The sequence below is a fragment of the Zeus faber genome (genome assembly GCF_960531495.2).
Source record: "Zeus faber genome assembly, chromosome: 16".
Taxonomy (NCBI): Eukaryota; Metazoa; Chordata; class Actinopteri; order Zeiformes; family Zeidae; genus Zeus; species Zeus faber.
Window position 1 is genome coordinate 28,283,921 of NC_137202.1, and position 25,660 is coordinate 28,309,580.

At 47.6% G+C, this 25,660-nt stretch overlaps 3 protein-coding genes across 5 annotated transcripts in view; 2 read left to right on the plus strand and 1 right to left on the minus strand.

Annotated features, from left to right (window-relative positions):
- LOC307241833 (CSC1-like protein 2) overlaps positions 1-10,930 on the plus strand; it is a 31,088-nt gene extending 20,158 nt beyond the window's left edge. For 2 of the 3 annotated variants that reach the window (XM_080016074.1, XM_080016076.1), the window contains 10 exons: positions 1,004-1,157; positions 2,341-2,447; positions 2,898-2,984; positions 3,390-3,455; positions 3,781-3,943; positions 4,560-4,665; positions 5,111-5,278; positions 7,214-7,329; positions 8,187-8,258; positions 8,713-10,930. In XM_080016074.1, the coding sequence (XP_079872200.1) occupies positions 1,004-1,157; positions 2,341-2,447; positions 2,898-2,984; positions 3,390-3,455; positions 3,781-3,943; positions 4,560-4,665; positions 5,111-5,278; positions 7,214-7,329; positions 8,187-8,258; positions 8,713-8,892 (1,219 nt within the window). In that variant the 3' untranslated portion in view covers positions 8,893-10,930. The remainder of the gene's footprint in view (positions 1-1,003; positions 1,158-2,340; positions 2,448-2,897; positions 2,985-3,389; positions 3,456-3,780; positions 3,944-4,559; positions 4,666-5,110; positions 5,279-7,213; positions 7,330-8,186; positions 8,259-8,712) is intronic. The other variant, XM_080016075.1, reaches the window with a different exon arrangement.
- A 2,428-nt stretch (positions 10,931-13,358) lies between these two features.
- LOC307242148 (uncharacterized protein) lies at positions 13,359-14,846 on the minus strand (the record flags this gene model as incomplete). The annotated part of the gene is made up of 1 exon (XM_080016481.1): positions 13,359-14,846. One exon carries the CDS (start codon positions 14,844-14,846, stop codon positions 13,359-13,361), a length of 1,488 nt encoding a protein of 495 aa, XP_079872607.1.
- A 2,136-nt stretch (positions 14,847-16,982) lies between these two features.
- On the plus strand, positions 16,983-24,428 carry nsmce4a (NSE4 homolog A, SMC5-SMC6 complex component). The gene is made up of 10 exons (XM_080017159.1): positions 16,983-17,642; positions 18,484-18,564; positions 20,681-20,811; positions 20,892-21,040; positions 21,500-21,599; positions 21,838-21,928; positions 22,022-22,116; positions 23,868-23,916; positions 24,095-24,171; positions 24,296-24,428. Exons 1-10 carry the CDS (start codon positions 17,432-17,434, stop codon positions 24,359-24,361), a joined length of 1,050 nt encoding a protein of 349 aa, XP_079873285.1. The 5' UTR covers positions 16,983-17,431; the 3' UTR covers positions 24,362-24,428.
- The last annotated feature ends 1,232 nt before the right edge of the window (positions 24,429-25,660 follow it).

Sequence of the window (25,660 nt, forward strand, 5' to 3'; positions counted from 1 at the left end):
CAATGAGAATATTCCACTATTTGGCGAGGGGGTTGGGGCAGGGAGGGTGGGGTACTGACCGACCCGCTACAAAATGGTCCCCGGGGCTAAATTATGAAAGACCGTAGTATCAATACGCTCTGACGTTACGGGTACTGTTCACAGTATCCGAGAAATTAATAAAAATAGATTTTCTATTGATTTTCTTTATTTAGAATATATAACCTGTTTCTAACTTGCAGTAAGATGAAGATATTTGTCTCAGAAGCATTTTTACTATTCTCAGAAGAGACATCTCTTCTCTCTGAGAGGAGGGCGGGGCCGGCTCCCTCTGCCTGGCTCTCACACACGAGATGACACTGCACTGAGTGACAGTGGCACGGCGAGCGCAGATTGCGCCTCCTCTCCATGCGTAATGCACAGAAAATAAAGCAGTTTTAATTCTGCTCTTAATTAGTTTTACTTTTTTTCTTAAAAAAAATAAAGAAAAGGACCGATAAAGGTACCGTTAAATTACCGGGTCGATAAGCAGAGTAGTAGAGTCAGAGTAGTAGTACCGTTAAAATCTTAGCGATTCCCATCCCTGTGCCCCGTTCCTCCGAGCCTCGTCCCCACACTGTTTTTAGTCGTTTTATTTAGAGGATCGGGGCGCATGGAGAGCCGTCTTCACACAAATATTTATAATTCCTCATTGAAATGTTTAACCTGTGCGTTTTGTAAGCGCCTATCTGTTTTATCCCGTTATTGTAATGCACACTGAAAACATGCACAAGAAAACGACTGCTTGACTTGACTGATCCGACCGGTCGTCTTTCAGGGGGTGGCCATAGTCGTTTTGTGCTTCAGTGAAAGCTCTGAGTACTTCATCCTCCACTGTTGGTTTCATCCACTGTTAAACGGAAACAGGTTCCATATCGTATCAGTTTCAGGCCAGCTGTATCCATAACCCCCCCCCCCCCCCACACACACACACACACACACACACACACACGGGTCTAACCCCCGAGCGACCTCCTTCCCACAGGGAGCATCTGTCGGTGGGAGGGGTCTCCTGGTGGCTGCGCTGCTTCATCATCAACTGTGTCCTCTTCCTCCTGCTCTTCTTCCTCACCACCCCGGCCATCATCATCTCCACCATGGACAAGTTCAACGTCACCAAACCCGTGGAGTATCTCAATGTGAGCCCTTCACCTCCTGATGTGTCGCACTAAACCCCCCTCGTAGTTGTGTCACTTCTATCATGATTTGTTTGTCTGCAATATAAATACATTGTAGTTAAGCAAACACAGAGTGGTAATTGCGGTTATAAGATATAACATTTTTACTAGGGGTGTCAGGATTCCAAAGGGAGAACCATCTAAATGAGCGTGAGATTTTGAACTTCGAAATCACAAGTGGGCTCGTGATTCTCCCCTTATTTTTGTGGGTCCGACACAGTGGCCATATTGGGGCCATCATGATCCGCCAGTTAACAAATGCAGCGTGCGATGGGGGGTGCAGGGGCCTGCTGCACCGCATCCCTCAATGCACACTGCACCACCCACCTGACACTTGGGCTTAAATTCAAATATTACAAAAAAATTACAAAGCTTAGTAGAAGTTGATCCAGTTTGTTGCACAGTGAACGCACGTTAGAGAGAAATATTCCCGGTAACGGTGCCGAGTCCATCAGCACCGTCTCCCTCTCCTCCGGAGCTTCACTGTGTACAAGGGAGAGAGCAGAGCGCCTTTCACCCGAATGTCCAGTAATTACAAAGACGTGGTGATGAGAGTTGGAAATAAACCCCACCATCACCCACGGAATGTCCTCTAGTGTCAAGGTTCCCAACCACTGGCTCCCGGACCGTGGCGGGCTGTGGGGAGCGTTCAGGAGCGAGCTGCAATCTGTTCCCCAGCAGAGCAGTAGCAGGAAAAGGAGCAAAATAAATATATCTAGAGTTTTTGTTTGCTTAGGTGTGTTGTTTAAATATTGTCATATTTTTGTTATCATTTATAGTTTTTAATATTCAAATAAAAGTTACTTATTGAGAAACAAGTTTTTCTCTTTACAACTCGAGAATCAATAGTTGAACCATAGCATAGCCGTTGGTGCTGGAAAAAATTGATGAAATAGTTTAAATTAAAAACCAAATCTTGATATTAAAATTGAAAGTCAAATCGAGTCGTGGATTTGGAGAATCTTGACACCCTAATTGTTACTAGAAATCAAAGGTCTTTTTTGTTGTTGTTTTGGGCTATGGTTTATATACTTACAAAGGATCTCAAGACCCTTTTTTTCCTGCAAAAATGGAATGCCACGCAAAGCACCGCAAGGAAGGATGTTTGAGGATTGAGTGAAACTCTCTTCCCTCCGCCCTCCAGAACCCCATCATCACGCAGTTCTTCCCCACCTTGCTGCTGTGGTCCTTCTCCGCTCTGCTGCCCACCATCGTGTACTACTCTGCCTTCTTCGAAGCCCACTGGACCCGGTAGGCCCCCGCCAGCAGTGCTACCAAACAGGACTTTAATATTCTGTCAGATTCATCTGTGACATGAAACCAGTCGTTGTCAACCTTCTTCATCGTTGAGAACCACTGATGTCAACAGTAAAATAGTCATATGGTACAAAATGATAGTTACCTGAAGCCAAAAGGGCATCTTCAAACGCCTTAGTACTGTGTAGCTAATACGTAATATAGCAACCCAGCAGTCAACAAAGATTTTCATTCCATAACATGGCACGACGACAGGGCATTTATATTTTGATGAAGCAGGACATGATGCGAACCAATTATTACAAAAGTTTACTTTTATTATTATTTTTCCATCTATTTCATGAATTCACACGATTTTTCCTCTCAAAAGTGCATCAGCATGCAGCCGGAGGTGCGTGTTTGTCTGCACCCGCGTTTGATGTCACTTCCTGCCCCCTCCTCCAGGTCCGGGGAGAACAGGACCACCATGCACAAGTGCTACACCTTCCTGATCTTCATGGTCCTGCTGCTGCCCTCGCTTGGACTCAGCAGGTAGTGCCCCCGCTTACACAAACTCCTTCAAACTTCTTAAAATGTCTTACATTTGAATTTAAGACAACAAAAACATGACAATATTAATCCATGTATTTATTTTTAGTCGAAATGTCAAGAATCGAAATTTCAGATTTTCTAAGACCGAAAGATGAACCTACTGCTTCCCTTCATACTGACCTGTGAAGAAATCTAGAAAATCCTTGTTCTTTGGTTAAAAAACAAAAACAAAACAACGTTATACTTATCTTTATCGTTCACTAAACAAGAGAGGGATGGTTTGTCTTCAATTTCATAAAAATAGATTTTAAAAGGTTGTTAACCCTGCCGACACCTTCACACAGTCCCGTACAAAGACAGTTAGGAAGGAAATAATAGTTCTGGTGGTTTTTGTGTGCGTTGCAGCTTGGACGTGTTCTTCCGCTGGCTCTTTGACAAACGGTTCCTGGCAGATGCAGGAGTGAGGTTTGAGTAAGTGACCCACTGTATTCCACCGAGTAGTTGATCTAGGAGCCAAAAAAATAAAAGTGTGTGTGTGTGTGTGTGTGTGTGTGTGTGTGTGTGTGTGTGTGTGTGTGTGTGTGTGTGTGTGTGTGTGTGTGTGTGTGTGTGTGTGTGTGTGTGTGTGTGTGTGTGTGTGTAATCCAATTACTCTACATAATTTCCTGATGAACAAAGACTCAACACTGAAATCTGTCGTTGATCAATATTATTTCTCTGAGATTCCTGGTGGAAATACTTACTCCTCTAATGTGTGGATATTATCCATCAACCAAGCCCATTAATCCCCCTGTAGGTGTGTGTTCCTCCCAGACAACGGGGCGTTCTTCGTCAACTACGTCATCGCCTCGGCATTCATCGGAAACGCCATGGACCTGCTGAGGATCCCTGGGCTGCTCATGTACATGATCCGGCTCTGCCTGGCACGCTCCGCAGCCGAGCGCAGGAACGTCAAGAGGGTACCTGGCTTTTTATGTCACCGTGTGTTTAAAAAAAAAAAAAAAAAACTACAACACAGAGTTGTAGTCAAACTCTGTGTTGATTTAATACTTTTCAGAATGTATAAATAGTCTGGATTCCAAATTCGCGAGTTTTTGATTTTGCTTCCAATAAGATTGCCGTACATATCGTTAAAATACTAAGTTGATTAGAGTGTGGTTTCAATCGTTTCCTGTGAAACTACATTTTAAAAGAAAACGTTCGTTCTGCATCATTTTGATTCATTTGGTAAATATTTTATGGAAATCTGAAGTGTTTTGTCAACGTCTTTCTGAACACAGTGATGGTAGAATGGGATGAAAGGGAGCAGCTGATTGGTCCAGGTTCCAGCTGGAGCGTAGCCAACCCTCTAACAACATTACTGTACAGTTGACTAACTTCAGATGGACAAACGAAATTAAATTATCTTTGGGAGGAAGTTCGTTCAGTTTTTTTTTTTTTCTTGCACTGTACAATAAACAGGCCTGTCCTTGTTGCACAGATACTGATCTTAGATCAGGAATTGTTGCAAGTATGTGAATCATTAAGCTTTTAAATGGGAACAAGTGTAACGTAATGATTTGATTTCCCCCGCAGCATCAAGCCTACGAGTTCCAGTTCGGGGCGGCCTACGCCTGGATGATGGCCGTGTTCACCGTGGTCATGACCTACAGCATCACCTGCCCCATCATTGTTCCCTTCGGTGAGCACAGTTTGTTCCCCCTGGTTGTTCAAAGCATCCGTCAGATGATATGTGTTTCTGGGAATTACAAGTCCCAGAATTCTATTCCAAACTGCAACTTTTCATTTATTTATTTGTCTTGAGTGTCCAGGTTTACCCTTGTCTTGGCTCTAATACCTCACCTTTTTTTTTTTCAAAGTTTCCCTGAATTGATGCTGAATTTAAGCGTAAACATATTATATAACTTCATAGTTTTTCATAGGTTTTTTTTCTCTGCATCAGAGTCAACATTTCTGATGTCTGAATACTTTAGAGATGTCCAAAAATCACTCTTACATTTTGTTAAAAAGCATCTTTCAAATGATTAAATAGAACGCTGTGATATCTGTCGACACCCTGTGTGTGTGCGTGTGCGTGTGCGTGTGTGCGTGTGCGTGTGTGTGTGTGTGTGTGTGTGTGTGTGTAGGGCTGATGTACATGCTGCTGAAGCACCTGGCAGACCGCTACAACATGTACTACGCCTACCTGCCGTCCAAGCTGGACAAGAAGATCCACTCTGGGGCCGTCAACCAGGTGGTGGCCGCGCCCATCCTCTGCCTCTTCTGGCTGCTCTTCTTCTCCACAGTTCGAACGGGTGAGGGCGCCACCCGCTGGTCACTGCTCTCCTGACTGGTTCCCAGCTTTGTTACTCCTGAGTGATAAACAGGAATATGCCAGTTGTCATGCAGTAATCCACTGTTTGTCACTCAGTAGGTTGTTGTACATGTGATATTTATTACCATAAGTATTTATTAGGAAGTGAAATATATAAGTACTTTACTAATAGTTGTATCTATGGAGTAAAAGAGGAATGGTTTAATGTTATATTAACTAAACTTTTTATTTTGGCTGTACACATTATTTCCCGAAGTTTTGCAACTTTAAAGTTGGGACTAATTTCATGTGAACAACTCCACTCTTTTAGTTCAATACAAAGATTGTGTTTCCCCTGTTAACCTATACACACACACACACACACACACACATACACTTATACCCTGCACAGACCTGGCAGGCCACCAAGCCAACGAGAACCCCTGTTCTTGTAACGCCAAAAAAACTGTTTTTTTTTCCCGTCTGTCCCCTAGAGAAAACAAAAAGATTTGCTCTTTTCTTATTGGAACTTCCTGTCCATTTATGCTATTTAAAAACATTTACAATCTAGAGATGTTAAAATGTGCAGACTAAATGCCCGACTGTCTCCTTGTCAACATGGCCTATTAAAATGTTCTAAAAACGTTACTGTTTTCCAAAATACCCTATTTAAAACGTACAAAATAAAATAAAAAACTTACGCTACTGTTTTCCAAATGGGAGAGGGAGCAAGTACGAGGGTCCGTGGCGGTGACCCTGCACCGCCGCAGGACTTTGTGGGTTCTCACTTTGCATGCTTGAAAATGCCAACATGGTATAAGATTCGGAGGGTCTCACGAAAGATCCCATTTACATTTATTTATGTGTTTATTGCCTGGTTTATTTATTTCTCAGCTGTGAAGGTGATTTGTGCACCACGAGCAGGATACAGGACAACATGTCCTTCAGTTTAAGAAATGAGTGAAGAGAAATCGTCACTTTTGGTAGGTGAAAACAGACCTCAGGAACAGGCTGCGAGGAGAGCCCTGGGGGGGCCTGCATATACTCATGCCATGAACCAAGGAAGATAAAGTGCAGCAATGAATCATGCACGCCCAATTCATGGTGTGCTTATGTTTTCCAAAGGTTATTGGTTACAAAGCTTATTTTTCTGCAAAAACTGCAGCTTATTAAGTCACGGCCCTTCCCCCTCATCCTTGTGATCACTTTGCTTTAAGTCTTGAATTTACCAAACAAACACAAATTTGAACGCCAATATAAATTGCAGACCGCCTGCTGCGTCATGTGACTGAGGATGACCACGCCAATACGCCGTCCTGCGCGCCTCGTCTGTTTAGGGCTTATTCGGCGGGTTCCACAAGGCCTGAAACAGATTCTAGGGGAACACTGGGTTTTACAAACTCAATATTTTTACTTCGGGCTCGAAAGATTGTCCGAATCCACAGGGATTTGTGATTTAATTAAAACTTATTAATTAATGAGACTGTCTCATGATGCCAACACTCTCCCTCCCTGGATGGAGGAACAATTTAACCAGTATAAGATGCCTCTTGACTGACTTAAATGGCAAATTTGGAAATGAGCAGGATGGTGGCAGAGGAATATGCAGCTTCATATAAATGTGTGTATTTGCGCTGTGGCACAACCTGAATATTCTCCTTGGAATTTTAAGTCACCTATTCACAGAAATGGGAAATGTGATATCGTCAGTTGGCAAACGGTCAAATTCCAAGGCGGAAAGGAGCAAAGTTATTTCTTACTATTTTAAACTGGTTTATAACCTGGGACATGACTGATGAAGTACTACACAGTACTTGTTTATATTATAACCTGTTTGGTCCATCTTACACATAATGACTGAGGCTAAAGACATTTAAACGTTTGGCATAAACCCGATTTTTTTTTTTTGGTGTTGAAACTGACGGTGTTTCCTCAGGTTTCTCGGCGGCAACGTCCATGTTCACCTTCGTGGTTCTGATCATCACCATCATAGTCTGCCTGTCGCACGTCTGCTTCGGACACTTCAAGTACCTCAGCGCCCACAACTACAAGGTGCGTTGCCGCGGCGCCCCAAGCCCTCTGTCTCCCTGGTTGCTTGTCTTACCGGCACTTCCGCCGTCCGGCTGTAAGGCTCTGGGAGGGTTTTAATGCGTCAGACAGATATCCAGAAAGTTTGAATGTGCTTGATATTTAAGTAAAGGTCTGGAAAGTACGAGATGTTGATGCTGCTGCTCAGGGCACCGTGGAAAAGACAAGAAAAAACAGATAGACGTGCTCAGAGCAGGTAAATGATGAGACGGCAAATGAATGAGCATTTCGTCGCTCAGTGGAATGTTCTCCAGTGAGATAGACGACACTTTATTCATCCCTGGAGGACAAGGCAGGAGGTTGAACTTTAAAAGATGTTAGAGCTGGAAAAGAACCGGAGAACGTCCCAGAACAGCGTCAGCGGGGCGTGAAGATGAAAGAAATCAAATGGGGAAAATAGTGAAATCAAACTCTCGTAATTTATTGACAGAACCGTGTTTCCTCAAGTAGTGAGTGGGGCTGTTGTTGACCTCAGCTGCAGAAGCTTCCAGGCTTTTATATGTGAAACCAAAACAAAACTCTTGAATTTTAAATCAAACTTCCGCCTGGCAGCCGTGCTCCTCAAAATGAATAAATATATAATAAACTTCAATTGTTTATTTTGTGGGGAGACACGGACTGATCCTGATCCAGGCAGAACGTCTGTTATTTAGGGTTAAAATGTTTGTGTCGTACGAGTAGAGACGAACAAAAACAAGAAGATGTCAAAAAGAAGACACAGACTCAGATTCTGCCTCGATGGAGACAGATGGACCGGGTCCAGATGGACCGGGTTCTCGGGTTGTGTTGGTGATATGTAGCTGAGCGTGTGTCCTCCGCAGATCGACACCCAGGAGGCAGACGGGCTGGAGGACGGGCGTGTGGCTCGCGTCTCCCCGACCGGCAGATCAGCGGTAAGTCCCAAGCCGGAGCAACGTGACGGTGACGTCCCACTGCTCTGTTTCAGTCAAGGCATAACTTTGTTTTTATTCCCCCCCCGACCGCCTTAGTGGATTGTTGAATAATTAAAAAAAAAAATTCTAAATTGTAATCATTGAAAATCAAAAATATAGAAAATAATTAAAAATCGGAACAAATCATAAAAATGTTTTATTGTATTCTATTTTATTGTGATTTATATTCTGAAACCATGAAGTACAATTTTGTGGATGACTGAAGCATTGTCAGATGAAACATTCAAATGATTTAACAACACATTATAAATGGCCTTAGTCTTCTGGGCTGGATGTGGCCCCCGGGCCTGTGTTTTGAAAGGCCTGGTTGAAACAGAGTCAAATGAAAGGTGAAACAGCCGCGTGTTGTCGGTTGTTGTTTGGGTGGCGCTGACCCGTCCTGCCCCCCCTCCAGCAGACCTACATCGCTCAGGTGCTGCAGGAGCCCAGCTCGGACGAGGCGGGGTCGGGCAGCGGCGAGGACGACGGCCAGGGGTCCTCGCAGGACGAGGAGATCATCAACGTGGCCAACGGCCTCAACGAGGACTTCCAGTCGGGGGAGGACTGTCTGATCGAGAACGAGGTGCGGAACTGAGGCCGCGCAGAGCGGGACACCCCCGACCGTCCGCCAGACCGAGCCGCCCCACGGGGCCCGGGGACGAGGCCACGCCCCCGTCGGGAGCTTCAGAGGCCTCTGCAGCCACGCTACACAGGGACTGCGCCCGCACAAACTCATGCACAACAAAGATGAACTTTCTTTATTTTATTTTTTCCCCTAAGACGGTTTTCTGATTTTAGTTGTTTTTTTTTCGGTTCGTTTCTTTAACGTTATTGCACTTGAAAAGCGGAAGGCCCCGCCCACCCGCCCGCGGCAGGCGGCTTCCCTCCTTCTAAGTATTAGTGTGTTAGTGTGTTAGTACGGCACTGGCTTCCGGGTCGCAGGGCGGAGGGATTTCCCCCATAATCCTTTGCTCATCCCCCTAACTGTCTGCACTGGGTGGTGCAGCTCACTAAGCGGCTTGGAGGAGACACGCCCACACCAAACTAACACTCCCTCCACCTCGGACGCTAACATTTAGGAAATGGCTGTTTTTGTGTCTTTAATGGTATTTATTGACTAGTTGCTGTTTTGTTTTGTTTTGAATGCTATTTGGAAACCTCAGAGACACTTCTAAGGTGGCACTCTGTTCTGTAACGACGATGAACGGACGGAGAGAGAGCGAGAGAGAGCGCTGCACCTGGCGGCCGTCCCCGCTCGCCGTCCCTAAAATGTAAATGCAGCGTCTGCGTCCCGGCTGCTCCGTGCCGCGGTTCGATGCCGGTGCAACTTTCATCTCACTCTGCTTTGAAACGCGGCTGGGTTTCCACCGCGGAGGCTCCCGGTGCGGCCGCTGCTCCTGCTGCAGCCTGCGGGTTCTGAGCCGCTCGCCCCGTCGCACCTCGGACGCGACGGCACAAGAGGAGCCGCACACTAATTTATATTACCCAGCTACAAATCCCATAATGCAATGCAGTGCCTGCACAATAATGAACTGACTCAGGATTTATCAAGTTTGTATCAGAAAGTTTTTGTTTAGCCTCTTAAAACAAAAAAAAACGATGTGAGTATTTCCACGTGAAGGCCCACACCCACACCCACACCCACACAACCGCACCGTGCGTCTCCTGTGGACAGCGTGCGACGGGCTGTCTGTCTGCTCAGAGGAGCACTGTGGGAGGGCTGTCTGTCTGCTCAGAGGAGCACTGTGGGGAAACGTGCACTGATTTCTACTTTCACTGAGATGATCGACGGACGGGGCGACGGAGACACGGTGCGGCCGCCACGACTGAAGCCCTCCCGAAAGACTTGACGGTACTATGGACGCGGCGTGCTCGGCACCGTGGGCTCTGCTGCTCCTCTGCTCATGATGAAGTGATTTTAAAGTTTTATACCTCTTCATGTTTTTTTATACCTCTGAGACGTATGGAAATCACTGAATGTTTCATGACGTGACATGTTTTTTTGTTTTTTTTTCCTGCCGAGGGAGATACTGTAGCTAACACAAAATTTGTGACTTCTAACAATCACTAATTTTTATTCTTATTTTTTTTTGTTTTTTATTTTCCCACCATCTTTAACACTGAATGTAGATTATTTTTCTTAAGGAAAGCCTGTGATTGTTCAAGCTACTTCAAAAGTAAAAGGTGAATGGATCTCTGAAATTGAGTTTATGATGTAACAAAATATTTTCCTGCCGTCTGCGTAGTCGTATTGTTGTGCCGCTGCTTTTAAATGCACCTGCATTTGTCACTTTTGTGGTGGCAATTATTTGTAATAGTCTTATTATTTCTTTTCACCTGAGGATAATTCATTGTTTTTCCATCACTTGAGCGATTCTGAAGTGATGGATTCCTCTGGCCCAGTGGCTGACTGAAAGTTCTCAGCATATTTGTTCAGCAGGGACACACACACACACACACACACTATTTGAATGTGCTTATGTTTGCTTTGACCTGTCTGGAGTGGTAGAATTAACAGTGGCAGACGCTGTGATTTCCCAGTTTTTCATTCCCAAAGGGCTTTTATACAAAATGATGTGTACCGCCCCACCCACCACTTTGAACAATAAACCATTAAACATCAGCTCCAAGTGCAGGCGGTGAGCGTTTCCATTGGTGTTCACTCTACTTCGTGTGGTTCCACTTTTAGGATGGATTCTCTCTCAAACTTTTGAGAGAGAATCAAACATGCTATCAAACTTTTTGCCTACTTAAAGATGCCAAGATAAATTGGCAAAAATCTAAAGATTTTGTTCTTTTATATTTTCTGTACGTTTGGGTGCTCGCCACCTTATAGCTTATGCTATTGAATATAGATTTTTCTGTTTGAGACAATAAATTCTTCATAAAAATAATCGGCATACATATATTTTCACACTGGAAAAAAAAAATGTAATTTGTACACAAAACTGGGACACACAAAACACCTGGCACAGGGTGTGTTTAGGGCTGTGGTTCTATCTTCCGACGTTCAGCGACACCCATATAGAACTGGCTTCAAGTCCAATGTCACATAGTTCCATAAAGATGGTTCTATATTGACATCGCCCCGGCCCCCTGCAGCTCCGTGACATAGAACCATGTGGGAGTCGGTGCACAGCACTTCCAGTTCTATTCATGTTCAATTCTAGAAAAAGTTCAAATGGAGTGAAAAGCAGCCTGGACATGGACGGGCCGCTTGCTGTTCTACGTTTTTCAGCCGTCACGTTTTTTGGGGACTTCTATTTTGGGCCCGGGTCCGCTCCTGCGCAACCTCTCCGAGGTGAGTGACACTACTGAGAGAAACACTTTTAACCCAATTCATCAATGTAAAGACAACATGCAATGAACCTCAAACGGCGGCCCGCGGCCCCCTGGGGTTCCTCAAAAGAGTTGAAGGGGCACCGCAGAAAATGTTTATATTTAACATTTTTAAATATTTTGCATTTTTCTAAATTATTTTTTTCCATGTAGATATGATATTAAGTCATGTTCTATGTTTTAAGTTATATATCAGACCATGCGATTATGTTCTGTGTTACCGTCCCGGGGAGGGGGGGAGGGGTTCTGTCTAATCTGTCTAATCCAGGCCAGGTGTTGGCCTGGACCCTGGACCCGGGACCCAGGAGTGGATCATGGACTGGAGTGGACTCTCACCCCTGAATCATCCACAATTCTTAAAGCCAATTTAATTTACTTTATTAAATTGTAATGATTTGAGCTTCATAGAAAACAAAATCCTATAAATAAAATATAAAAATCTGCCATTGTTTGACAAATGACATGATGGAAAACATTCTGAATATCTTATTAAAGTGCTTTATAGAAAATTAAGAAATTTCAATTTCATTAAAAACTTAAATAGCTGAAAAGTTGCAATTTCACTGATGAAAACCATCTTTATAAAATACAATATACTCATAACATCCAGAACAGAATAAAATATTAATACTTTGGAAGTCCAATTTAAATGCGTTTAAGTAACAGCTGTTCTATATACTTATCACACATAATATTATATTTAATACATACACCAATCAGTCACAACATTAAACCATTGACAGGCGAAGTGAATAACATGGATCATCTGGTTCCATGGCACCTGTCAAGGGATGGGATATATTATTATATATATTCTGTTTTTTATATATATATATATATATATATACACACACACACACACACACATACATACTGTTATATATTATTATATATATAGTGTTATATATTATAATTAAATGAGGCAGCAGGTAAAGAGTCAGTTGTTGAAGTTGATGTGTTGAAGCAGCGTAAGGATCTGAGCCACTTTGACAAGGAGCACATTGTGATGCTGGACGACTGGGTCAGAGCATCTCCACAAGCACAGGTCTTGTGGGCTGTTCCCACTGTGCAGTGGTTACTACCAAAAGTGTCCAAGGAAGGACGACCAGTGAACCGGCGACAGGGTCATGGGGCCCAAGGCTCATTGATGCACGTGGGGAGCCAAGTCTAGTCCGTCTGGTTGGATCCCACAGAAGAACTACTGCAGCACAAAGTGTTGAAACAGTGAATGTTGCTGTGATAGAAAGGTGTAGAACACACAGTGCATGGCAGCTTGCTGCGTATGGGAGCTCACAGTGTCCATGCTGACCCCTGTCCACCCCTGAAAGCACCTACAATGGACACGTGAGCGCCTCAACTGGACCATGGAGCCATGGAAGAAGGTGGAGGTCTGATGAATCACCTTTTCTTCTACATCATGTGGATGGGTGGGGTCGGGGTCAGGGTCCGATCCGATGGAGGGATCTGGGATGTTCTGGAACAAGCCCAATCCATGGGGGCCCCACCTCCAACTTCCAGGACCTAAAGGATCTGCTGCTAAGATACCACAGGACACCTTCACCTTAGGGTCACAGCTGTTTTGGCGTCACGAGGGGGAGCTACACAATGTAAGTGGTTATTAGTGGTGGTATACATGTTGTGGTTGATCAGTGTATATATTACATTATGTTCTGGAACAACATACATTTGGTTATTTTCACTCTACCGGAGCTACAGTGTGTGTTACAGTTTGATGCGGTGCACTGCGGCGCTAAGCTCCGCCTCCAGGTCCACCTGGTTGTAGGTGCGACGCTGCGCCTGCTCCCTCACACACTGCCGCAGGTGGAAGGAGGCACGAGCCGCCTTGCGCGCCGCCTCCTGCGTGTTCACACGCTGCGCGTGCAGCCTCTGCAGCCTGCGCTCCTTGTCGGCGACGCGGCTCCCCCACGCGGCGTTCTGCGCCTCCTGCTGCCGCTGCGCTCCGTCTCTGAGCCGCTGGTGGCTGCGCTGCCGCTCCTGGTTGTGCTGCCGCGCATGCTGCACTCGGTCCCGGATCTGGGTGGAGCTGACCCGGGCGGCCCGGTCCGTGCGCCGCTGGCTCAGCTGGAGCAGGTGCTGCTTGCGTGTGAGCTGCTGCTGCGTCTGCTGCTCCGCCCTCCGCTGGGCCCTGCGGACCAGCTCCGCATCCCGGGCGGCCCGCTCCTGCAGCTCCTCCACCCGCGCTTCCACCGCCCGGGCGTGTTTCACCCGGGAGCGGTGCAGCCGCTGCTCCAAGGCGTTCTTCATCAGCGCCTCCTCTTCCTCCACCTGCTGCTCCACCTGCTGCTTCAGGAGGAGGTGCTGCAGCTGCTCTCTGTGGTTCTCCTGCTGCAGCCTCCTCCTCTCGCTCTGCTCCTGCGTCGCTCTGAGCCTCCTGGCGCGCTGCTCCTTCTGCAGCGCAGCCTGCCGCTCCCGCACCCGCTCCAGGTTCTCCACCTCCACTCTGTTGCTCCGTAACTTCTCCTGACGGCGTTTACGCGCCTCAGCCTCCCTCCGCGCGACCTCCGTCCTCTGCCTGCGTTGTACCTCTAGCTCTTCCGTCAATCTCCTCCATCTCTCCTCCTGCAGGAGCAGCTCCCTCTCCCTCAACCCTGCCGCCTCCCTTTCGTCCCGCTCTCTCAGCCGCCGTCGGGCCTCCACCTCCTCGACCCAGCGCCCCATGCTCTGCTTCAGCTTCTTCCGCCTCCTCTTCTCCTCCTGGTCCCTCCGGAGGGCCTCCCTCTCCCGGGCCTCCTCCCTCCGCTGCTCCTCTTGGTGGCGGAGCTCCAGGCGCTCCAGCTCCTCCTGCCGCTTGGTCAGCAGCAGCGCCGCCAGCTTGCGGTCTCTCTCCGACACCGTCACCCCCATCTTCCTCCGGATGTCTCCCGCTAGCTTCTCGATCTGCTGCCCCGCGGCGGCCGGGGAGCGCCTCGGGGCCCCCCCCGGGCCGAGGCGTGACCTTTGACCCGCGGGCCAGGGCCCCGTGTCCACCAGGTCAGGGAGGTTGCGTCCCCCCTCTCCCCTCCTGCGCATGCGCTCCCTCCCGTAGGACTCGTGCATGACCCTCACCGCCTCGTACGGGAGCCGGTGCCGCCGCTCGGAGATGAACTCGTTCAGGGTTCTGATCAGAACCTCCACGGGCTTCACCCCGGGGCGCGGGCTCGTCGACGCCAAAGGGTTCCCTTCGGGGGAGACGGGCCCGGTGTCGGCCATGGCCGTGCGGTCCCAGAGCCCCGGGGATTAAGGGGGATTATCTCACTGAGCAAACACACAAACTAAATAAAAATAAATAAATAAACATTTGAATTAAAAAGAAAAATAAATAAACATTTGAATCAAAAAAGAAAAATAAATAAACATTTCAACTAAAAAGAAAAATAAATAAACATTTGAATTAAAAAGAAAAATAAATAAACATTTGAATTAAAAAGAAAAATAAATAAACATTTGAATTAAAAAGAAAAATAAATAAACATTTGAATTAAATGCATAAAAGGCTCCACGCTGCAGTTCCCTGAAGCGACGTCACTTAACGGGACTTTTTGCCGGTTTCGCCTGAAAACGTCGCCGCGCCTCGGGCACCGGGCGTCGCGCGCGGCTCGTTTCGGGGAAGGAGAAGCGACGCCGCTCCGGTCTCCATGACGACGGAACGACAACGTTGCGCGGAGCCGCTTCCGGGACTTCCGGGGCTGCGGCGCGTCTGTGACACCGCCCCCTGGCGGCCGCTCGGTCCCGGGAGGATCCGGGTTCTACTGCTCAGCCCTGAAGTAGTTGAGCTCCTGATTCCAGTTCTACTTCAGTAAAAGTCTTTGCCCTTAAATGTATTTAAAGTATTAAAAGTAAAAGTATTTGTATTATTCAGTACCATGATATAACAGAGTTTATAATAATAATCCTACTAAGTACTACTGAAGCCCTTTTCTGCGAATAAAGGTGGTGGTGTCATAATCACTTACGACGATCTGGAGCGAACGGATGCGATGGATCTGAAAGTGAAGAGAGGTTTGATGGATCCAGAAGCAGGCGTTGTGACAGAGTCTCAGATATCGTTTTTCTTTAATACATGAGTTTCCCCATCACGAGGCGGCCCAGGGTCATGTTGGTTGTAAGTGAGACGCTTTCCGTGGGCGTTCTGTGGCTTGGCCTGATGACGTTGTTGCCTTGTTGCCTTAAATCAAATGCATTTCATTATTTTTGGTTTGCAGTGTCTGTATTGTGCAGACCGCAAGGTCTTTTAGGGAGACAACAATGCGTTTTTGTCTTGTACTTCAGGAAATAAACGAGTTAGATCATGTCATTGTTCGTCAGTCCTTGAGCAAATGACCATTGTTACAGTAGAATAAAAAGTATAGATATTTGTTTTAAAATGCAGTGGAGTAAACGTTTCTGAAAATTATTATACTGAAGTAAGTACGGACATTTTACTTAAGTACAGGAGCAAAGTATTCATACATCAGTTACTTTCCCCCACTGGATTTCTTATATGCTGGAAGGTGATAATAACGGTTTTATCATAAAAGGCCTTTTGTCTTCTGAGCTGCAGATATAGAGTTTAATGGAAAATCCAACCTCTAAGGGGCAACCCAGTAAAATCCATCCTTTTCCTGTTCTCACAAATATAATAAAAGTTTAATCAATCAGAAATGTTGTTTAAAATGTAATTTAGTCTTGTTTTCATAATATAGTCCAGGTTTGACAGCTATAAGTAGCGTTGTTTTGGATCCGGACCTGCTTTTACGTGGGCTGTGTGCACTATAAAAAGCATAGGAAATTCCGAGGAGTTTGAACGCACCAGTAAAAACAAGACGTTGGGAGACGTCGTGTTGCTGCCTGAGCCTGGTCTCCAACCCCTCCCGGTAGATGGCGTTAATGTGACCACCTCTCACAGGGGAAACAAAAAAGAAGAAAGATTGATTAAAAGCCTTCGACAAAGTATGACACATGTGAATTCATTAACGGAGGTTCATAAATTGAGCAACGTCAACCCAGGCAAATAGGAGTTGCGAAATTCCGAGGTAGCCGGAACGCAGCACAATGCTGCGTTTATGTCATATAGGAAGTTTTAATAAAAGTTCAACAATAATATTTGTACCTTTGGTGGATCTCTAGTATGGTGAGCAGAGTGAACACCGGACAAAGATGACGACGCTACTTACGTGTCGGACTCAGCGTGAAGAGGCCTCTCGGTTATCTATCGTATTTACAACTTGTAAGAAGGCGTGAACTGCTTTTCCACGCTGGAGTGTCGAAGTTCCCAGCTTTCTCATCGGACTTGAACGCGGCACAGGCTAGGCTGATAGACGTCATGCTAGCGGGTTAGCGGCTCAGATGACGCCTTGACACGGAAGGAGCAACAGCTTGGACCCGGAGCTCTGGAACAGGAGCACCCAGCACCCAACACCCAACACCCAACACCCAGCACCCAACACCCAACACCCAACACACAGCACCCAACACACAGCACCCAACACCCAACACCCAGCACCCAACACCCAACACCCAGCACCCAGCACCCAACACCCAACACCCAGCACCCAACACCCAACACCCAGCACCCAACACCCAGCACCCAACACTCAACACCCAGCACCCAGCACCCAGCACCCAACACCCAACACCCAACACCCAGCACCCAACACCCAACACCCAACACCCAGCACCCAGCACCCAGCACCCAACACCCAGCACCCAGCACCCAACACCCAACACCCAGCACCCAACACCCAGCACCCAACACCCAACACCCAGCACCCAACATCAACACACCGTTCGCTAAGTTTCATATTGACGGTGACACCATGAAGAGAGCCCGGCGCAGCGGGGACCAGACTCCGGACAGGCCGGGGGAGAACGGCTCTGCGGCCGGTTACAGCGCGGCGGAGCCTCCGGAGCAAGAAGCCCGCACGGAGGACTCCGGAAGCGGACTGGAGTTCATGAGCGACGAGGACGATCCGGAGCTGAGGAGGGCGATAAGAACCAAGTACAGAGAGCTGATCACCTCGGTGCAGCGTGAGTGGGTGTGGTGGGGTGGTCTGATGGGGTATCGGTGCGACGGGGTATCGATCTGATTGGGGTATTGATGTGATGGGGTATTGATGTGACGGGGGTATTGATGTGACGGGGTATTGGTCTGATGGGGGTATTGATGTGACGGGGTATTGATGTGACGGGGGTATTGATCTGATTGGGGTATTGATGTGATGGGGTATTGATGTGACGGGGTATTGATGTGACAGGGTATTGATCTGACGGGGTATTGATGTGATGGGGGTATTGATGTGATGGGGGTATTGATCTGATGGGGGTATTGATCTGATGGGGGTATTGATGTGACGGGGTAAAGATCTGATTGGGGTATTGATGTGATGGGGTATTGATGTGGTGGGGGTATTGATGTGACGGGGGTATTGATGTGACAGGGTATTGATGTGACAGGGTATTGATCTGACGGGGTATTGATCTGATTGTGGTATTGATCTGATTGGGGTATTGATCTGATTGGGGTATTGATGTGATGGGGTATTGATCTGATGGGGGTATTGATGTGGTGGGGTATTGATCTGATTGGGGTATTGATGTGACGGGGGTATTGATCTGATTGGGGTATTGATGTGATGGGGTATTGATGTGGTGGGGGTATTGATGTGACGGGGGTATTGATGTGACAGGGTATTGATGTGACAGGGTATTGATCTGACGGGGTATTGATCTGATTGTGGTATTGATCTGATTGGGGTATTGATCTGATTGGGGTATTGATGTGATGGGGGTATTGATGTGATGGGGGTATTGACTTGGATATTCAACTTCAAAGATTAAAACAAACAAATTCCTTGTTGTGTTTCCACAGAGAACAGGGAGGACATGCTGAATCCTGCTAACAACAAACTGACCGAGGTGCTGGACATGACCAACAGACTGTTTAAAGATGGTATGACCTGTCTGTCTGTCCATACCTGTCTGTCTGCCTATACCGGTCTGTCTGTCTATACCTATCTGTCTGTCTGTCTCTGTCTATACCTGTCTGTCTGTCTTTAGCTGTCTGTATACCTGTGTCAGTCTATTTCTGTCCGTCTGATTTCAATCAATACCTGTCTGTATACCTGTCTGTCTGTCTGTTTTCTGTCTATGCATTTCTGTCTCACATATCACCTATAAAAACGGGGGGGGGTGTGTGTCCCTGTTATGCAGGGGTGATAATTAGGGATGGAGGGAGACAGGTCCTGAGCTCCACCCGATCTCCATCAGACTGTGCTGCAGCACCTTCACATTCACCCTGAAGCGTCAGACTCAGTATTGAAACTCACTATTTTACAAGTTAGAATTTCCTTTACATCCGATCAACTTCAGCGCTGATACGCAAAAATTATAAAAACATTTTCATTTATGTTTTATTTCTCTAAAAAAGGCGACACCGTGTAACACCGGTAACCGCAGCAACCCCAACCCTGACCCAGTGTTTCAAGATTCAAGATTCAAGATTTTTATTTGTCACATACATATACATACTTCCATACATATATGCAGTGAAATGTAATGCAACGCACCCGGTGATAGCACACAATAAGTCCTAGGAAAAAGTACAAAAATAAAATAAAATAAAAAGTAGAAAATTCCTTTCTAATAGACCGACTGACTCCTAAAACGTAATACAGTAAGTGGAATACTTATAGAATAAGATAAAAAATATATAGAATAAAATACAATAAAAAATAAATAGAAATAAAATGGAATAGATAGAAGGAATATGGCTATGTATATACAGATATGTGCATTTAAAGTGGCATGTGAATTAAAGTGGCATGTGAATGTGAATAGTGTGAGGTAGTGTTTGGGATAATACAGCACAGTATACAACAGTACGGCGCAGCAATACGGCATCACGAACAACCCTGAACAGTGATACAGTATGCGGTACAGTATGCTACATACAGTACAGTAGGTAGTGGAGCCTAGTGCATGGCTCAGTTAGGACCCCTGGTGAGGTCAGCATTGACAGTTCTGATGGCTTGAGGGAAGAAACTCCGTCTCAGTCTCTCTGTTCTCGCTGTGTGACTGCGGAGGCGCTTGCCTGACGCAGCAGCTGAAACAGTCCGTTGTTGGGGTGATGAGGATCCTTCATGATCCTACGGGCTCTGCTACTACACCTCCTGGTGTATAACTCCTGCAAGGGGGGGAGGGTAGTTCCAGTGGTACGTTCAGCTGAACGCACCACCCTCTGCAGGGCCCGCCTGTCCTGGGCAGTACAGTTCCCAAACCAGGCAGTGATGTTGCCTGTCAGGATGCTCTCCACTGCTCCAGAGTAGAAGGACTTGAGGATCCTCACCGAGACCCGGAATTTCCTCAGCTGCCTGAGGTGGTAGAGACGCTGCCTCGCCTTTCTCACCAGAGTGTGTGTGAACAGTCCATGTTAAGTCCTCTGTGAAGTGTCATTAAATCAGTGCGATCCTTTTCAACCTGTCCTACACCCTCTGCCTCCAGGGAAGGAACGTCCTCCACCCGTTCTACCTCTCCCTGTCCGCTCGCACCCTCCGGCTCCGCCCTGCGGTGCAGCCGGCGGGCGGAGCTTTTTGAGTTCCTCGTCTTTGCGGCCCAGCTCCACGGTTCAGAACAGAATCTTTTTGTTTTTTTCTTCCTGAAAACAAATCATTTTTTAAATATTTGTACCAAATCAGTATTTACAAAAACCCACTATTTGTGCTTTATTTAGATTCGGCTCCACCCCTGCTTAATGGAAATGTTACTGCTTCCATTCACACACACTTCCAGTCACCGCCGCTTCGGCAATTTACCGGAAATGATACGAGGAGTTTGAGGGGGTGGAACGTGGACGTCGGCTCAGTTCCCGCATGACACCAATACGCAACGTTGCCGGTGGATTTGCGGCTTTCGGTGCAAAAAGGAAACAAATAACAGATGCAAACAATGCACGGACGTGGAGGTGGAACACAGTTTTGCCGTAACAAAGAATAATGTTTGTCTGTGTCTGTGTAGTCGAATTGGGCGTTGACGTCCTATTTCGTGGCGTTTTTGCTTTCCCCCGGCAGTGCGTCAGCCCCGGGAGGCGGCTCTGGACGCCCAGCTGCTGGTGGTGGCCACGGACCTGGGGAAGGAGAAGGCCACGCAGATGTTCTCTGACGGAGCTTCCTTCGACGCCTTCGCCTTCGCAGAGCACCTGGTGAGTCCCGGGCCGGGGCGCGGCCGCTCGTCCCCGACGCCGGCGCGGTGTCTGAGTTGTCCTTTCCGCCCCCATGGCAGCTGTCCTTCATGGGGCTGAACCGCCTGGAGGACGGGAGCGGCCGCGAGGGCGACGGGGCTCCGGACGGCTACCTGCCGGAGGACGCCTGGTACAGGCTGGCGAGCCGAGCGCAGAGCTGCTTCAGAACCGCACCGACCTTCAACTACATGTGAGTGGATCAGCGGCTCACCGCGCGCTGCCGCGGCGGGAAAACGAAAACGTGGAATGGAAGGTGTCGGCGGTTTGTCACCAGGAACCATCGCATTGCAGTTGATGGTCAATGGCAACATTTATTTGCCGTTTACGATCGGAACCTCAACGTTTGGACGATGCAACTTGTCCAAATCCAACTGATGATCATGCGGCAAATTCACATTTCACTTATTGCAAGATCTCCCGACACGGCGTTAAACTTCCCCTTAAGTTTTACAGCGAAAACCCGTGAATGTGGCATGGAAAGGGTTTTACGAAGTGATTGCAATCTGCACATCGATGCTGGAATATTAATCAGGCCAGTTCCAGGATCAGTGCGAGACGCCCCCCAGGGCTCCGGGCTCTGGGCTCCGGGTTCTGGGCTCACCAGCAGCCTGGACTTGCCGGCGCTGCGCCTGTGTTGTGCTTCCTGCAGGTTGGGGTCCTTCCACACGGAGCCGCCTCCTCCCAAGCAGCGGGTGGAGCGCCAGAGGAAAGCTCCGGGCAAAGAGGCCAAGCGGGTGATGCCGACGGAGGTGAGTGACGCGCGGGGGCCGGTGCTCGTCACGCATCGGCGGGCGGAGAAGATCTCTAAATGTGCCGCATTTAAAAGATGCCGATGAGGATCAGCTTGGAGTAGAACGAAAACAACTTTTATGTTGCTAAACATAATAAATACTCAGTAATATTCAGTATTTGGTTTTGTATGGGTTATTATTGGATGTGAATCCTCTTCAGCGTTCAGACTCTGACGTAGCTTACTCCGTCCTTCAGCTGAAGAAGATGGAGGAGTCTCACCAGGAAGCCACAGAGAAGGAGGTGGAGAGGATTCTGGGATACCTGCGAGGATACCACACCCAGGACCGTGAGTGTGAGGGCGGGCGTGGTCCGTCCCCCGCCGGCGCCCTCTGACCTCTGACCTCTGACCGCTCTGTGTTTTTTTTTGTTTCTGTCGCAGCTTCGACGCCGATCTCCTACTACGAGTTCATCATCGACCCCAACTCCTTCTCCCGCACGGTGGAGAACATCTTCCACACCTCCTTCCTCATCAGGGTGAGGCTGCTCTGCAGGCGAAGCCAAAGTCCAAGTCAAAGTCAAGGTCAAAGCCAAAGTCAAGGTCAAAGCCAAAGTCAAAGCCAAAGTCAAGTCGTTTTTTCACGTCCAAAGTAATCAGTTACTTTCTGCGTCTCGGGCTTTGACTTTGACTTTTCAGGAAACTTTATGTTTCAGCTCCAAAGTCTTTATTTTCCACCTGCAAGTACTACTTCAACACAACACAGTACTACTTCAACACAACACAGTACTCCTTCAACACAACACAGTGTTACTTCAACACAACACAGTACTACTTCAACACAACACAGTACTACTTCAACACAACACAGTATTACTTTTACTGTACACATCAACACAGTATTACTTTTACTGTACACAGCTACACAACACAGTATTACCTTTACTGTACACATCAACACAGTATTACTTTTACTGTACACAGCAACACAACACAGTATTACTTTTACTGTACACATCAACACAACACAGTATTAATTTTATTGTACACAACACAGTATTACTTTTACTGTACACAGCAACACAACACAGTATCACTTTTACTGAACACAACAACACAACACAGTATTACTTCAACACAACACAGTATTACTTTTACTGAAGGGGGTTTTCATGCCAGGAGGGCAGGAACACCTCATTACTCCGCAGGTAAATGCAGGTGTTCAGTGCAGTGAAAAAAGAGATGAAAACAACCGACATGTACAACGTCCATCAGTACTGTCAACACAGCCCCACGTGGGGAGGAGCCGCTGCTCCACAGGAAGTACAAGTTCCACTGTTTCAGCATTACTGTTAAAGATGGAGTTAGAGGAGTTCAAAGTGCCATGCGGTGCTAGAGCGACAGGAGGAGGAGGAGGAGGAGAAGGAAGGGGGGAGGAGAAGGGAGGGGGGGTATGGAGGAGGAAGAGGAGGAGGAGGAAGGGGGGGTAAGGAGGAGGAAGAGGAAGAGGAGGAAGAGGAGGGGGGATAAGGAGGAAGAAAAGGAGGATCAGGGGGAGGAGGAGGAGGAGGGGGGATAAGGAGGAGGAAGAGGAGGAGGGGGGAGGAGGAGGAGGGGGAGGGAGAGGAGGAGGGGGGATAAGGAGGAGGAAGAGGAGCAGGAGGAAGAGGAGGAAGAGGAGGGGGGATAAGGAGGAAGAAAAGGAGGAGTAGGGGGAGGAGGAGGAGGAGGGGGGATAAGGAGGAGGAAGAGGAGGATGAGGGGGAGGAGAAGGAAGGGGGGGTATGGAGGAGGAAGAGGAGGAGGAGGAGGAGGAGGAGGAGGAAGGGGGGGTAAGGAGGAGGAAGAGGAGGGGGAGGAAGAGGAGGAAGAGGAGGGGGGATAAGGAGGAAGAAAAGGAGGAGTAGGGGGAGGAGGAGGGGGGGATAAGGAGGAGGAAGAGGAGGAGGGGGGAGGAGGGGGAGGAAGAGGAGGGGGGATAAGGAGGAGGAAGAGGAGGATGACGGGGAGGGGGAGGAAGAGGGGGGATAAGAGGAGGAGGATGAAGGTGGGGAGGGGGAGGAAGAGGAGGGGGGGAGGAAGAGGAGGGAGGAGGAGGAGGAAGAGGAGGAGGAAGCTCGGAGCTCGTTGGTCTGAACCACCAGAGTTTCAGGGATGTAATGGGAGCAGGAAGCAGTGACTGATTAAAGCTCTGATATTAAATATGTTTTGGTGAATTTGTCCAAGGTTGTGAAATGTGAAATGTTCCCCTCATCCACGAATCTTTATTTCTGTTTGTTTTAATTTCCAGGACGGTTTGGCGCGGATGTACCTGGACAACTCCAAACTGCCGTGTATAGGTGAGAAGACCTGCTTTTACTCTGATGCATTCCTTTTTAAATCACCGTTTATATAATAATAATAATAATAATAATAATAATATCTAATGATGACAATAAAGAGCCTGGTATATCATATAAGATTTGCGATGTGTGTGTGCGTGTGTGTGTGCGTGCGGTGCGTGCGTGCACGCTGCAGTCCCAGTGGACGACGGCGCCGGAGAGTCTTCGAGCCCCAAACAGTGTGTGATCACCATCAGCCCCAAGAGGTGGAGGGTGAGACTCACATGTCAAAGAAACATTGTGGTTCTGAGGGAACGTGGCGATGATGGACCCAGTCCAGGGTTCTGAGTTCGATTCCGCTCTGTACGTGGGACCCAACGCTCTTCTCTCCTCTCAGGAGCTGGTGGAGCTGCTGGACATCACTGAGCCGCTGATCCGACCCCTGAACCCACACAGTGACTGACAGTACCGATGTCGTCATTCTATTTTATTACTTTTTAAACAAATTTTTTTAATAAAGTAAAATAAAACAAATGCGGTATTCGTGTGTTAATTAAAGCTCTCGTATGGAATCTAAATATAACAAACAGAATCCTTTGTCAATATGAAACAGAATTTTGTTCTCCTTTCAAATGGAACAATCTGCCATTATTTGTATATTCTGTCAAATAAAATAATCAATTTGACCATTTAACACGTGGAGACGCTGAGGCTCATTTCAGGTCGGGTTTGATTCCAACGCGGCGAGACTCAAAAACAGGATTATTTATGGAAAAATCTGCAGCCGTCGCGTGATGGTAAGCAGGGGTGACGTGAGGACAGGTTCAGATTGTGACTCATGAGGGCTGTTTTCACCAGCCGTTCCCAACATGAGGCGCCCGGGACCTCGGGGGGGTGGGGGGCTTTGGACGACTCGGGGTAAATGTTTCCTCAGTGGCGGCCGCTCAATAGGGGGCGCTAGGGTGCCCTCCCACTAAATCTGTCAGACTGAAAAATTAGTGTAGTAAGTAGAAAATAGTTGAAATATCTAAAATAGTTGTGGCAAACCATGCCGGTGGGAATCGACTTGTTCCCTTTCATTTGGTAAACCTTGTGAGAGGGGACCTGTTATGTTCCTCAACAACAAGATAACAGGGTGAGGGTTGGACGATACACCCAGGGTAGAAACAGGAAACAGATCTCGGGCGCATGTGCATTGTGCCATAGTGGAGTTCAAGGGAGGGGGCGTGGCTTTGCTGTCAGGTGATGTGTTTGCTCCACTCCGATTGGCTGCTGCAGGGAAAAACTTGTCGAGTTCCTTGCAACACAAAACCAACATTCTGGTTTAATGATGAGGCAAACAGCCATGATGGGAGATGAAAGTTCCCGCTGAATGAAGCCTGTGATTATTTCATTTGAATTATGGCGACGTTGTTGCCTTTTTTCGCATCATCATCCTCATCTTGAGTCAACCTAACCAGCGTAAATAAATCCAATCCATCCGGTCCCTCTCAGCTCCGGAGGCGGCAGCTCCTCTTCCTCATCCGTCTCCATCATCTCATCCTCTCTTTATGTAACGAGGATCTTACGTAACGTCAGATCAGCGAACATGTCAGAGCCGCGCCCGGAGCCACGCAGCTCATTAGTCACTCGCGCACAAACTCACGCACACACGGAGGCACAGGCGTGCACGCTCTCCGCGGCTCCGGCGGAGATGCAGCTCTATGCAGAGCCGCTGAGCGTAGGGCTGCTCCGTACGCCACGTAGCTCCAGGAGCAGAAGG